Source organism: Nesoenas mayeri (assembly GCF_963082525.1).
Source record: "Nesoenas mayeri genome assembly, chromosome: 14".
Taxonomy (NCBI): Eukaryota; Metazoa; Chordata; class Aves; order Columbiformes; family Columbidae; genus Nesoenas; species Nesoenas mayeri.
Window position 1 is genome coordinate 16,955,463 of NC_137556.1, and position 14,803 is coordinate 16,970,265.

The 14,803-nt window shown below is 48.3% G+C and overlaps 1 protein-coding gene across 1 annotated transcript in view; it reads left to right on the forward strand.

Annotated features, from left to right (window-relative positions):
• The window catches only part of NRG2 (neuregulin 2), a gene marked incomplete at its 5' end in the record, with an annotated part of 162,215 nt that extends 147,412 nt beyond the window's left edge, over window positions 1-14,803 (forward strand). Inside the window, 6 exons of the mRNA XM_080353003.1 lie at window positions 1,898-1,921; window positions 6,172-6,274; window positions 7,217-7,340; window positions 9,416-9,543; window positions 12,170-12,394; window positions 13,645-14,803. Coding sequence (XP_080209129.1) covers window positions 1,898-1,921; window positions 6,172-6,274; window positions 7,217-7,340; window positions 9,416-9,543; window positions 12,170-12,394; window positions 13,645-14,302 — 1,262 coding nt within the window. The 3' untranslated portion in view covers window positions 14,303-14,803. The remainder of the gene's footprint in view (window positions 1-1,897; window positions 1,922-6,171; window positions 6,275-7,216; window positions 7,341-9,415; window positions 9,544-12,169; window positions 12,395-13,644) is intronic.

Consider the following 14,803-nt stretch of genomic DNA (forward strand, 5'->3'; position numbering starts at 1 on the left):
CTGTAGCTAAGATTCAGTGAGCCAGCATGGGATGGGGCACAAAAGAAACAGCAGTTCTGGTGTGAGGGGGACAGTGGGAAGGCTGAAGCTCCTCAGGTCTTGCCCACCATGTCCGTTTGCACAGGCATTTCTGAATTTACAGAAACACGTTCTAAATTGCATCCATTTGCAGCTGTAGGTGTTACAGCAAACCCTAGAAACGGGAGGAAATGTGGCGGTACAGACAGCATGCGGCTGTCAGATGGATCAATAGCGTAGACACAGGTGAAATTTAATGTATCTCTGCAGACATTTGTCACAGTGTCAGGTGAAGCAGCATGTGTAATGAGAGCATGTGTTAGGAAAAGGTCAAGTTTAGGATGAATGTATTCTGTCCAGTTCTCTGCTGCCCACCACATTGTGTCCCTGTCACTGTAACTTGTACAAAATGACTGTGAAATGCATGGTAGAGTTTGCCATTCCTTTCGCACAAATGTGAGATGTGAAGCAGAGAGCAGCCAGTTTTCCTGGCCTTTAAGTTATACAAAATTAACAAAAAAATCCGCCCCAACACAACTATTCCTGCCCCCCAAATAAAATAAACCACAAAAAAACCCCCCCAAACCACAAACATCAGCATTGTTTTGAAGAGAAGAACCTGCTTTAGTTGAAACGTGTTTACATGTTCCATATAATGCTTAGTGCTAATTTCCCTCTGTCCAAATTTTTAGCAGTGTTGCAATATTTCTGTACAGCAAGATGCAGTTCCTGTTGAAAACAGAGCAAATAGATCTCTAAGCTGCAAATAAACTTGTGTGTATGGTGACTGGGAACAGTAGAGCTCACTTTTGTGTACAGTGATAAGTTTGGAGAACGTTAATGTTTATGCAAGAAAAATTGTCTCTAAGTGAGGACTGTACCAGGAAAATTACTAAAATTAATGATGCCTGTATTGGATAACCGTGTTGCTGATTCATTAGGTAAACTCTACTTAGCGCTATCTCTGCAAGATGAACTGCAATCCAGCTTGGTAATGAATACGAATCTGAAAGCAGATGCTCCAGTTCAGCACGCTTGCTGTTTTTAAAAGCAATGCAGAACCACAGCAGAAGTGAAATCCGGAAGATTAGAAACTTGAGGGAAACTTTCGGTGCGATTTGCGCATTTAGCTCTGCGAAGGCTTCATTGCCTTGCCCAGGCAAGTCATCCCTGGCAGCACCGCCAGCCCAGCTGCAGATCCGCACCACAAGGGCAGCGCTCGCACGGCTGACGCCCGTCGGGTGACTTACGGGCGATGCTGCTGCAGGACGTTTTGCAGCCGGGACCAGACGTGAGGTTGCGGGCAGCAGAATGGTGCTGGCGGCCCCAGGGCCCGCGCATGTGTCCGCAGGTCTGTCCGCATGTCTGTCCGCACGTCTGTCCGCCCAGCGCTCGGCCGCAGGCAGAGGTGTGTGCGAACCAGGCAGGGCACATTTTGCCTGTAGAAAGCGACTGAAGGGTTTTATCCAGTTCACATAGTCACTATGTGTTTTGACCTGTCAGGAGTTGTTTCAGAACAGTGCCTTTTAATTTTTATTTTTTATTTTCTTCTTTTTTTTTTTTTTTAAATTTTAACTGCCTAAACTGTGAATTCCATATCAGGTACTAACAAACATGGCTCATCTCAAAAGAATTCATAATTAACTAAAAGAATTCATAATTAACTCCCACTGCAATTTGTTTGGGTCTTTCTTTACGTAAGGTAAAACCTCTGTTGGGAATTTGAATGCTCTGGAGCATACACTGTGTTCTGTGTAACTGCTGAGCCTACAGAAAAGCTGACCTGCTGTAATGCACAGTGTGTGTGTTTGTGTATTAGAGATCTCTGACAGACCTGTTTTTCTTTTTCTCTTTCTCTTCCTTCTTTCTGCATTGGCAGAGCATCTTGGATTTGAATTAAAGGGTATGGAACAACCATTCATTTATTAATCAGAAGCCATTAAGAACTGCCCACATTATATTTATGGCTTTAATGGGATGATTAAAAAATCAGCTGTTCTGTTCTCTTCGCTGGCACCAAGATAGATGTTTGGATTAAAAACAAAACCAAACCAAAACAACCAAACAAAAACCCTAAAAAAAACCAAACCAACCAACAAAAAATGCTGAATCTAAATGTTAACCTATAATGTGTATTTTTAGCAGCACTTTTTTCTTTGTTCCAAGCAGCAGCCTGGTGTGTGTGGCGTGACTGGGATGTTACAATTGCCGTGTCTCCTCATTCAACATGCTTTTGTGTATTTAACTGGAAAGCTGGAGTTTGTGTCCATCCAAAAGGTTGGGAATGGGCAGGCATTCCAGGAGTGGGAAGGCAAGTTTCAGGAAGATTGGGACTTTTGTAGAAATCCCATCATAGACCCACTAACCCCCACCGGATCCTATGAAGGGTCAGGACGAGCTTTGCTGTCCTCCCAAAGGTTAACTGCGTATTTCTGTTCTTGACCGGGAGGAAATTGTTCTAGAGTTAGTCTAGAAAGAAGTGAGCCCAGGGAAGTCAGTTGTCTCCCGTGAGAGTGGAGGGGGCAAAGCTGAGCATCACAGTGGCAAGTTGGAGTTTGGAAAAACACTGCGGAGTCTTAAATGCTCTAAAAACAGCCACTTTGGGCAATTTTCTGTTCTGGCCCTATTGCTCATAGTCATATTATTTTTCTTCTCAGTCTGTTTTTAGAAATGTATCAAGTATCTCTTGAGGAAGCACCTGGGAAAGTAAACCCTTGATGCTAGATTTCCCTTGAGTGTCCAGGCCAAGCACAGGGAGGACTTGGCCAGATGAGAGCAGAGAAATTTATCTTTAACACTTAAAAAAACTGACCCGGCAGTGTCAGCCAGAGCAGCTCTTCACATGAAGGTATTTCAGTTTCGTTTGCTAGAGGTATGGGGACACCAGACTTTCACTTCTGGATCCCACATTGTCTTCTCGGCTGCCTATGGTGGAGGGACATGCACTAGATGAAGCTGGAAAAACTTGTCTCCTCCGGTTTTTGCATGCTGACCCACTGGGATTGGTGTGCAACCCCCAGAGATTCTTCCCTGCTGCAGAAAACGCATGAGTTTTGTGGTCAGGTGTTTCAGAGAAAGTGGTGCTGCTAATACTAATACACTCAAATAAACCTGAAAATTGAGGATTTTTGACATCCCTTTTTTGTTGACCTTTTGTCGTTTTCCTCGTCCATTGTCAATGTCATCACAGAACCGCACACATCCCATTCCCGGTCTGCAGTCGTCTCTTCTCTGTCATTTCACACGTTGCTGTGACACCCATGGCTGGACTGTGATTCTGTCGGCATTATGTGGCACCGCACGGTTTGTTCGTAGTGTTTGCTGCTGTAGAGTGACAGTGCTGCTGATGAAGACGTGGTGTTTGTAGGGCACACAGGCACAGATGGACAAGTCTTGCTCCAGGATCTTACCTTCTCACATCCAGAATTATAGTGTGCATTCTCCTATTTTCCTTCTGTCACTGTTGAGGTGGTTTTGTGCAACATGAAGACACTGTGTTATTGGGCATCGACTTTAATGAGATGTTAGGAGCCAGGCTTCATGACTGTCAGCAGGTCATTTAATGTTGAGTTCAGCAGCACGGACACACAGACTCACACTTCACGTAGCAGAGCTGTCAGCTCAGGGCAGCGAGGATACATCTGCATTCCTCTTGAACTCAAACATTCCCCATGCAATTTGGGTGAAAGCTCAGGAGTCAGATGTGCCAGAGTTGTGGTCCCACACTGACACAATCACCAGAACAGAGGCTGTGGTGTGAGCCTGGGTTGAAAAATTTCATCATGTAGGTGACAGGAAAAAAAAGCCATAGTTTGCTATTTCTCCTCCTCCATGATTCAAAGGGAATGATTTATGCTTGCAAAAAAAGTGTCTTTGTAGCAAAAAACATAGTTGGTGAAGAATCTTGGAAAAAATTGGCTTGATGGAGGATGGGTCCATGGTGAAAACTGACTTCCTACCCAGCTTTTTAAAGTTTTTTTGTAATATAAAAGTAGTTTTTGCTGGGTAGTAGCAAAATTCTCGCCTGATGCCATCTGTAATCAGGACATGATCCTAGCTGGGTCTCCTGGTTCTGATAAAATCTCTGAAAGTCCTGTCTGAAAGAAAGACCTGTACAGCTGGAATCCAGGTCCCAAAGGTGTGCAAAAGCACGAAAAGCAAGAAAGCTTGTCTGCCATGGTTGCTGATGCCTGGAATAGGGCATCTGTGCAAGGAAAACGCATTGTTGAAGGAGGTATTTCACCCCAGAGTGAGTTCTTGCCCCATACCAGCTCCACATGGTTCCTTGTAGTAAAACACAAGGAGTTTGAGGTCAGCCAGTGCCCAAACCCCACTGTGTGAGTAGGTCCCAGGACATTATGACTCTGAGCAGGTGCTGCAGTAATGTTCAGCCCAAGGAGACCCGTGACGTGCATCTCCTGGCCCACAGCACTGTGGAGCTGGAGTCTCGGGAGCCGGAGCTGCCGCCTCTCTGGGGAGCGGTGGGACATTGCACCCCGAGTGCCTTGTCCAGCCAAAGGCCAGTGCACAAACAAAACAGATGGAAATGTAGTTCTTTAAAGAGTACCTTTGCAGCATGGGCGTGAAGCAAGCCCTGCAGATCATCTTTTGCATCTTCATGTCTGGGCTGTCATTCTCAGCCCCTGCTTTAGTAAATCTTTCTTTGTTCCCATTTTAAGAGTTAGCAAGAGATAAACATTTTTCCTAGCACTTTTTTTCCTTCCTAAAGTGGCAAACTGGAATCAGTCTAAATATTGAATGTTTAAATGCTTCCACCTTGGGTTTTGTTGGTTTTTTTTTGCTAAATTTTCTGGGACCAGAGGTTTTTGGGACCAGATCTGTTTCCTTTCTGGTTTTGTATTTCACTTTTTTGGTAGCACGTGGAGTATCATATAGCCAGTCCAAGGTGTTTAGTGTGGCATGGTGGTCCATGCTGAGCACAGCAACCATGGCATGGGTTTTATTGGCTAATATGTATGAAAAAAATAAGTCAATGAATATTGAAGGTGGCACAAACCCCAGTGACTTTAACGTTAACACATAGTGTGAGGGCACAAGGACATCATTCGTAGATGCCAAACTAAAATGCTAATGGCAGCTGCGCACTGAATCCTCCTCTCAGTCATTCAGCTGGAGAAGCAAATCATCTCTGCTGCTCTGAGATTGCTGGATATCACCAAGAAGAGCATCTGCTCTGGTGTAGCCACAGAGGAAGAGGTGTCCTTGCTGTGCGGTTGCTGCCTACACATAGTTCAGTTACACTGCAGGTGGCATCCTAGCGTTTCCTTGGAGCTTTGATTCATTTGGATGAATTACCTCATTGCCAGCATGGTCTGGGTTTTGATGCAAGTCACTGACTTTTCTGGTTTGAAAGGTGGGCTGTGACAAATGGTGATATTTGAGAGAAGCAGCAGTATGCTGCTTGAATTTGTTGTGTGCTTCTGAGTTACCTGGTGCAATTGAATTAATTGCTTCCTAGGGCTTCATTAAAAATCCATACCTATAATTGGTTACTATATTTTAATTACTCTGCTCCCTTCTCTTTGTCTTACACACTATCACTTTTCCATCCTCATTCTGCTTTTTGACTGTTTTAGGATATCCCTTTCAGCACCTACATGCCTTGGGGCCTGTTGCTCAGTGGTTTCTAGCGCTGCGCTGAGCTCCAGGGCATGCAGCCGCTGCAAGGAAAGGCATTCTGAGTCCATCAGAGCAGAGAGCCTGTGATGAGAGCATCACAGGGCATGCGTGTACGTGGTGAGTGGGGGATGCTTGGGGGCTTCTTTGGTAAGCTACTAAGTTACTGAGAAGTGGGGAGAGGAGAGTAGTGGGGATTTTTTGAGCTTAGTCACCAAGTTCCGCTGCAGAGAAAGAGAAAGGAAGAAGCATGTTTGAGTGCAGAAGGGGTGAGCTGCTGAGGGAGAGAGGGCGAAGGAGCAGAGGGACAGAAGGAGTGAAGGTCTCTTGAGTGGTAAGGTTGGCCAGCTGGTCTGAGGTTCGGGGCAGCTAGCAGAGGCGGGCAGTGGGTTGGTAGGAGGTCTGACTGAGCCCTGTTGTCCATCTTACCCTCATGTAGTGCTGGTTCCTCTGCAGCCAGACACAGCCCTGGTGCTGGACCCCGTTTGTAACTGGTTTCTTTCTCTCCATTTGCAGAAGCAGAGGAGCTCTACCAGAAGAGAGTTTTAACCATCACGGGAATCTGCGTTGCCTTGCTTGTGGTGGGCATCGTCTGTGTGGTAGCTTACTGTAAAACCAAGTGAGTATGGGTGGCTAACAGACAATAACTGGCCAGAGGTTACTGAGTGGCAGCATTCATGCTTAACTCTTTAATGCGCTTCACCCAAATGCTATTTTAAGGACATGCTGTGATACGATATTCCCAGGAAGGTCTCATAAGGAGGCCAGTGGAGGCATCTACTAGGCTGTGCCTGAGCAGGATGTTTTCCTGGGGCTGTTTGCTTATCACCCGAATCAGCATAATTTTGCCCAGCCAGGTGTTGCTGTGTGACCAGGAAGAGCTGACCCCCAAGCCAGTAGCTCATCTTCTGGCAGCAGAAGCACACTGGGCTGTTGTGTAGGAGCTGTGGTCTCAGCTGTTTACATTTCAGGGATTTCCAAAGCAGTGTTCATGGAATGAGAGGCTTGGGGACCTCTTTTATGACCATCCTTCCCTGCCTGGACAGCACCTTTTTCCCTAGTTAGCCTGCACCTTGCCTGAGGTCAGGCTGCCCCTGGGACAAGAGGGGTCTTGTGGAGGAGATGCCCTGCCAGGGGCACAGGTAGGCTTAGCTGCTTTGTGCTCGATGCAGGATAGGTCAAGTCTCTTGCCACCAAAGCCAAGCCAGGACCTGCTTTCCCTTTCTGTTCTCCCTGCTTTTCTCCTCTGCTCTCAGCCCCGTGGTGCCCCTTGCTCCACTGCATTGTGCTGGGCCTTGTCTTGCAAAAGGGGACCCTGGACCCAGCTTTCCAAATTTCCCATAATGAGAAATATTCTCCTTTTTTTCAAAAAGCAGCAGAAGGTCACAAATGTAGAATGTCTTGTTTCTTACTCTTTGCAGCTTTCCGCAAACACCATTGAAACACCAAGTGTGTCCAAGACTTGCCTTCTCCTTCATCTGCTTCCCCTAAGTGTCTCTGAGGACAGAAAGCACCATGAGATAAGTCTTCCTAATATTTTTTTTTCCTTTCTTTTTTAAAGGAAACAGAGAAAACAAATGCATAATCATCTACGGCAGAACATGTGCCCTGCCCATCAGAACAGGAGCCTTGCAAATGGGCCAAGCCATCCGCGTTTGGATCCTGAGGAAATTCAAATGGCTGATGTAAGAACTTTTGTCTCCATCTCCCTGCACGTTACTGAGTGCCTGTTTTCCGCCAGGGGTTTGACATGGATGCGTGTGCATACATACCTGTGTGCATGTTGAGAGAAGCAAAACACTAACAAACTCGAGTAGAGTATGCGTAGAAACCTTTCCAAAACAGACATCTGAAGGGAAACGTGATTTTACTTGGAAGCACAGGATGAGATTAGGGCACTTGAGACAGACTTGTTTTGATGAATCAAGTGTGATCCTGTTTTCCTCTAAGGGAGATGTTCCCGGTGTTTCCTGTTTATTAATCTAATCCGTCAATCCCCACTTTGCAGCACGACAAATGCAATCAGTGTGGCAGGGGCTAGTCTGCCACGGTGACCATGTCATGCTAAAGCATGTCATGGTGATCTGGTCAGCCCTGGGTTAGCACACATGACTGTACCAAGAGTTGCATCCTGGGCAAGGTGAGATGTCCTGGTGGGATGTTGCTGTCACATAAGTGAGAACCATCTAAGAATGTAGGACCAGATCCAGAAGGGTGGATCTGTGACTTCAGTCACATGAGGTTCCCATCAAACTCCGTGAACTTGGTAGGACCATCAATGTGCTTAAGTGCCTTGCTGGACTGAGGCATTGAAAGGGATGAGAGGCTTGAGAAGTGGGCCCATGTGAGCCTCATGAAGTTCAACAAGGCCAAGTGCAAGGCCCTGCACATGGGTCAGGGCAATCCCAAGCACATATGCAGGCTGGCGAATGAAGGGATTGAGATCAGTCCTTAGGAGGAGAGTTTGGAAGTGTTGGTTGATGAGAAGCTCAACATGACCCAGCAATGTGTACTTGCAGCCCAGAAAGCCAACTGTATCCTGGGCTGCGTCAAATGAAGTGTGACCAGCAGGTCGAAGAAGGGGATTCTCCTCCTGTGCTTTGTTCTCATGAGACCCCAACTGGAGTACTGCATCCAGCTCTGGGGCCTCTAACATAAGAAGGACATGAACCCGTTGGAATGAGTCACAAGGAGGGCCACGAAAACAATCAGAGGACTGGAGCACCTCTTCTGTGAGGAGAGCCTGAGAGAGCTGGGGTTCAGCCTGGAGAAGGGTCTGGGGGTAACTTATTGCAGCTTTCCAGTACCCAAAAGAGGCCTACAAGAAAGCTAGAGAGAGACCTTTTAGCAATGCCTGTTGTGATAGGACAAGGGTTAATGGCTTTAAACTGAAAGAGGGTAGATTTAGATAAGATATAAAGCAGAAATTCTTCCCGGTGAGGCACTGGCACAGGCTGCCCAGAGAAGCTGTGGATGCCCCATCCCTGGAGGTGTTCAAGGCCAGGCTGGATGGGGCTTTGAGTAGCATGGTCTAGTGGAAGGTGTCCCTGCCCATGGCACGAGGGCTGGAACTAGATGGTCTTTAAGGTCCCTTCCAACCCAAACCATTCTGTGATTCTAAGAAGGGTGGGGGGAGACAGACTCAAACAAGAAGTAGTACTGATGGAAGTGAGTACAATGAATCAGTTACAACCTCTGCTGGGTCACCCTTTGGATGTTAAAATTTAGCTAGGTTGAAACGCAGCCACAAAGGAAGAGGGAAAGTGAATTGTTGAGAACCGCAGCCCTCTGGCCCCAAAGTCCTGACTCTCCCAGAGAGCTTAGTGTCCCTGTGAAAAGCAGGGTTTCTCGCTAGATGGCATAAGTATTTGGATTACACCTGGTGTTTCCATAGGGCCTGTGTCTCTAGCAGATCTCATGTGGTTTTGTCTTTTTGCTGGCACTCTGCTGGGTGTATAAACCCCTGTGAGTAGAGATGTTTTTCTAGTCAGCAGCTACACGTGGTACCACTGTCCTCTGGGGAACCCCTTGGCTCTTCACAACCCTTCTACAGTCTCCATGCCATAGCCCTTTTCCAGTGTTCCAAGTGCAGAGGCTGAGAAGAGCCTCCAGCCTCCTTGTCTCCTTCCATGGGCCGTCGAGCTGCCTGGTACACTCAGTCCTTACGTGATTTCACCAGAAGTAACCAAGCCAGCTGAATTTGGCTGCGGCAGTGTTGGCAAGCTGGTGGCTGACCTGCGTGACTCTTTGTGTTTTACAGTATATTTCTAAGAATGTTTCTGCCACTGAACATGTGATCCGAAGGGAAACAGAGACAACCTTTTCGGGAAGTCACTCCTGCTCCCCATCTCATCACTGCTCCACAGCCACTCCAACGTCCAGCCAGAGGTGATGTATCCCGTCTTCCCCAAACTTTCTCCCGCTGTTTGCCTTAGGATGCTGAGAGATTCAAAGCCAGTAAAAGGTTTTCCTTTCACCTCTTTCTGTTGTCACTTGATGTTTGGCACTACACTGGCATCCAGGCCATGTGGACACTGTGGGTCACAGGTGGTTAGGGAGAGGTGTGGGAATGTCTTGACTTGCAGTGAGGTGCCAGCAGGAACGTGCAGCACTAACATAGCTGTAAACTCAGATGAAATTAAGTTGTGGTTTCAAGCTTTGCACAGACACAAACAAGAGGATTCGTCTAGGAAAGGTTTTTGCAAGTTGTGTTTGCAAGCACACTGGGCAACTGCAACAACTCATTAAGCGCACATGGGTTACCTGTTTTATGCTTGATATGTTTAGAATGTATTTGCCTTGGGGACGGCAAAGTACACAAAATATCACAAATAGCTTTGGCCGGTTTCTCAGAGTCAGGGTCTGACTTGAGACTCAAGTCACAGTTTTTCATGAGAAAACAAAACTGCGATTTATCACAGTACAGAAAGTTGCTTTGGAATATCAGCCTCCGGGGCGGTGGCACCGCTTTCACTGGAAGTCTTTCTGAAGCTCTCAGGAAAATTGGCACTATCCACAAAGTACCAATAATTCTTGATACCCAGCTTGAGGCATGATTTTTTTTACATTTCAAAATAACCATCAAGGTGGGAAGAGCAGCATGACTCAGAACCTGAAGTTCCCAGCATTTTTGAGAGCATCTTAGTTGCAGATGGAGTTTCCCTAATTTTATGATGGCCAGAGAAGTCCTTCAAATGCTCTAGACAAAGTCCTGTGCTGTTTTCAGTCTGGATGTTCAGGTCCTTCCTCTTACATAGCTTCCATGTTTCTTTCGGTAAGTGACCGTGTTTCCCTAGGCAAGCACTTGCCTTTGAAAACTGACTGTGAGGTGTACGGGGGGCTGTATCTGCAGCCTGTCAATGATGTATAGATCACATTGCATGGATGTTATAAAGCGAAAGATGTCCTGGCTTATTTACTTAATTAGCCCAATGTCTGTGTCTCCATTTGTTCAGGAAGCAATGAATCCTTTCAGCTAAAGCTTAAAGATGGCTCTTTAAGGTTTCTTCAGGGGTCAGACATTCATCAGGGATGAGCCTGTACTCTCAGTGTACAATGCATCAGCTCAACTTCAGATATTGAATGTAGGTTTTCAAGCGGACTCCTCTGTCTAGACCTTCAACAAGTAGAGAAGGAGCCAAGAATGACTTGCTGGGCTGGAAATGACTGCCTTTGTCCAGGGAAATCCTGCCCCTGGTGAGCTAGACAGTGTGTTCTCCAGGTCTTTTTGAACTTGAACGCTTGCAGCCCAACCCTGGCTAAATGTGTGCAAGCTTGAACCAGGCACGCAGAGGCTCCTGTGCCTGCAGAGGTGCACCTTGCTGGCCTTCCATGCTCACTTCAAAGTCCTGGGACTCCAGGGCCACCTCTGGGCACCTCCTAAAGTTGCAAAAGTGTGTCTGGAGGGCAGCATTAGCACATGACAGCTGTGGGGAGGAACCTGCCTTGCATAGCCTCTGGTCCTGGCTACCTGCCACCTAATCTTCCCTAGTCAAGTGCAGCAAGCAGGTGTTTCTTGACGTCATGCCAGAGGCAAACTACTGGCATAATCAGGCTCCATTTTACTTGATCGGTGCCTCTAATGAGGACACCGTTTGAAGTTATAAATGAGTGTGGTGGTTGCAGCCGAGCATGTGCCTGGAGCCATCAATAATTAACAAGTTCTTGCGAAGTCTTAATGAGGCCTGCTCTCTTCTGCAAACACCCACCCAAAATCCTCGGCCTGCACAGCCCTGTCTGGCACAGTTCAGTTTGGGGCTGTTGCTCTAATGTGTCACGTATCTCTGCTATGGAGAGGGGTCAGCCCAGTGGCCAGGGCACGGGTGGGCCACCAGTGTGTGTCCAGCCCCGTGCATCCACGGAGAGTCCTTGCGGGATGTCTTCTTCACACCAGACCTTGGGCAGGGGGAGCTCCAAGTGCTGAGCAAGGTCCAGCTGACATATCATAGCTCCTTTAACACATTTTGCTGCCAAAAATATTTTGTAAACCAGTGGAAACTGGACGTCTAGATCTACCTTTGGCATGCTTTTCTCTGTTGATCACAAAGTGATTTTGAGTGTTTTTTTCCGTCTCCTCTCTGGTAGCATCTCTGAAGGGGCTGTCGCTTAGCAATGCAGATGGCCCATTTGAAGATCCTTTGTGGTCTTGTCTTGGCATGGCCAGTGTGTTGCTCCACACCCAAAATGCTTCACAAGAACAAAGTAGAATTGCCCTGGCCTCCCTCCAGAAGCTGTCCCATCCTATCCCCGGCCATCAGGAGCTGGTGTGTTAAATACCTGGTGTGCACTGGTTTGCTTTTCTTTACCCTCTAATCATACCTCCAAGAAGAAGCAAAGAAAGGCAAATCAAAGGCAAATGGGAAGCTGGACATCCCTGCCCAGATGCATCCTAGTGAGAGGGAGAAAGGGGACACCAGTGCAAAGCCACGTGTGAGCTGCGCCTGCATGCGGCTTTTTGGAGAGGACCTTGGTGGGGTTTCTTTGCTCACTGTCCATGTGGGGTTTTGGTCCACAGACATGAAAGCCACACCTGGAGCTTGGAGCGGACGGAAAGCCTGACTTCGGATTCCCAGTCTGGGATAATGCTGTCCTCAGTGGGAACCAGTAAATGCAACAGCCCGGCGTGCATGGAGGCGCGGGCTCGCCGCGGGGCCGCCTTCTGCATCGAGGACTCGCGGAGGCACATGACGCAGTATCGTGACTCGGTGGATTCTCTGCGGGACTCACCACATAGCGAGAGGTCAGACCCCACTCCTTGGTGCTTCCCAGGCACAGCAAAGGCAAGCTGTGCCCTCTGTGCTGGAGACAAAAATGTCTGTGTATTCCTGTAGTGAGACTGGAGAGACTTCAGCTCTGGTCCTGCCAGAGGAGGCCACTGCCCCAGGAGGCCACGCTGTAGGGGTAGCAGCAAGCACTGCACTCTGCTCACCTGCTGGCAATGAGGTTTAGGAGCACAGGGATGAGAAGAGCAGAAAAATACTTGGCTGAAAAAAAAAAAGGCTGAGATAGTGGATGGGGTGTATACCCTGGTGGGGTGGCAACTCAAGCATCACCATCAGGTGGCAAGAAGCAGCAACTGTCATCCTCTTCCCGGGTCTGGTTCCTCATGGTGCAGCAGTGTATCTTCACCCTTGCTCCACTCTCTGTGGGTGGCCATGGGCAACCCTAGTTAGCCACTTTGTGGCAGTTACCCTTCAAGGCATTAGGACTTGGGGCAGAGGAGGAAGGCAGCATCTCCTCTCTCATTCCTGTCCCCACTCTGTTCAGGCAGGCTGACCCTGCTCATACAGGTGTCTCACACTTCATAAGACACATGGGTAAAAAGGCACCCGAGAAACTAGGGAGCTTGGGCAGCCTGAAATGAGCCGAGATACCAATTGGCACTATCGAGTGGAAATAAAATTTGCTGCTTAGAAAGAGGTGATGCTGAAGGAGGGGCTGTTTGGAAAGGGACTAGACCAGACCTGGGCTGCCACACTGATGTTGTCGCTAGAGTAGATGGAAGCAGGTAGATGCCTTTCTGAATCGAGGCTTTTGCAGAGTCGGAGGAAGCAATGCCCAGGTTTTTCCCGTCTGTGGCCAGAGCAGGGGAGGGCATTTTGGGCACCTTCCTCAGAGACAAGCCTGGCAGCTCCAGAGGGAACAGAAAGCAGCTGACAGGCAGGTGAGAGGCGGGGAAGTCCTGACGCAGCCTGTGGGAGAAGCTGCAAGGTTTGCAAGGGTGCAGGGTGGGACCTGCACACCAAGTCTCTCAGGAGTGCCAGTCCTGGGGTACATGGTGCCCAAGTGTCCGCTGAAGCCAGCAGCTCATCCTGCCTCAGCAGCGTGGTGCAAGGTCAATCCGCCTGGTTCCCCAGGAGGTGCTGAGCCCCAGGACCAGGCGCATTGGAGGCCTCATGGGTCCCTGCGCCAGGTGTTGGGCGGAACACGGGGGCATCTGGAGGTTTTGGGAGTTGTTCAGTGTCCAAATGGTGGTGTTGCTTCTTTCAGGTACGTGTCAGCCCTGACCACACCAGCACGCCTGTCGCCTGTCGACTTCCACTACTCGATGGCTGCACAGGTGCCCACCTTCGAGATCACATCCCCCAACTCGGCGCACGCCGTGTCCCTGCCGCCCGCAGCCCCCATCAGCTTCCGCGTGGAGGAGCAGCAGCCGCTCCTGCGGCGGTACCAGCTCCCCTTCCAGGACACACAGAGGTACGACAGCTACTACCAAAGGAAGACCTACCTGAACGACAGCATGGGGAGCCTGCCCTCCAGCCCCTTCCGCATCACGGAGGATGACGAGTACGAGACGACGCAGGAATACGTCACAGCGCTAGAGCAGCCAAAGAAAACATCCAGCAGCAACAGGCGGTGGAAAAAATCCAAACTGAATGGGCACGTCCCTCACAGAGCCAGAGCCGTCCGGGACTCCTTCTCCTTGAGCAGCGCCTCTTACAGCGAGTCTGACGAGGAGCTGGTGGCTGAGAGCACCCCCTTCCTAAGCACTCAGAACAATGAGGCGGCGCACACAGAGTCGCCCGTGCTGCACCGGCCGGGCGACAGCCGGACTCACCATTCCTGCAGCAGACACAGCGCCCACGGGGAGAGCGGGCGCAGCAGCCTAGCGCACACGACGCCCAAACCAGACCCGGATCCTCTCTAGGTGCCTCCCGGCCTCGCAGACGGAACCCACGTGGAGGCGGCGGAAAAAGGGAGACAAAAAACCCCAAAATAAATATTTTTATTTTATATAAAAGAGGGAAAAAAAAATATAACAAATAAAATGGTTTATTTTCATTTTAGCGAAGTTGTCTTATAATAGCTAACGGCAATGACTTTTTTATAGGGAATCTCTATTTATATGTAATGTCTTGATTTACAGCTTCCAAGAAAATAAAAAAGTAAAAAAAAAAAAAAAAAGAAAAAAAAAGAGAACAAACAATAAAGTTTAAAAAAAAGTGGGCCAATTTTTGACTACTTAAAAATAGAAAAAAAAAACCTATCGTGGTGCCTTTTGCTGTATGCTAGTGCTGGGATTCATGCTGAGGATTCTTCTTTCAGTAGCATTTTTAAGATCATAGATTTTTGTTTAGGCGACAACCCGTCACAAGGGCGCTCTTCCGTCGGAAGAAAACAGCCTCGCCACTCTGCCCCGTACCCTGCT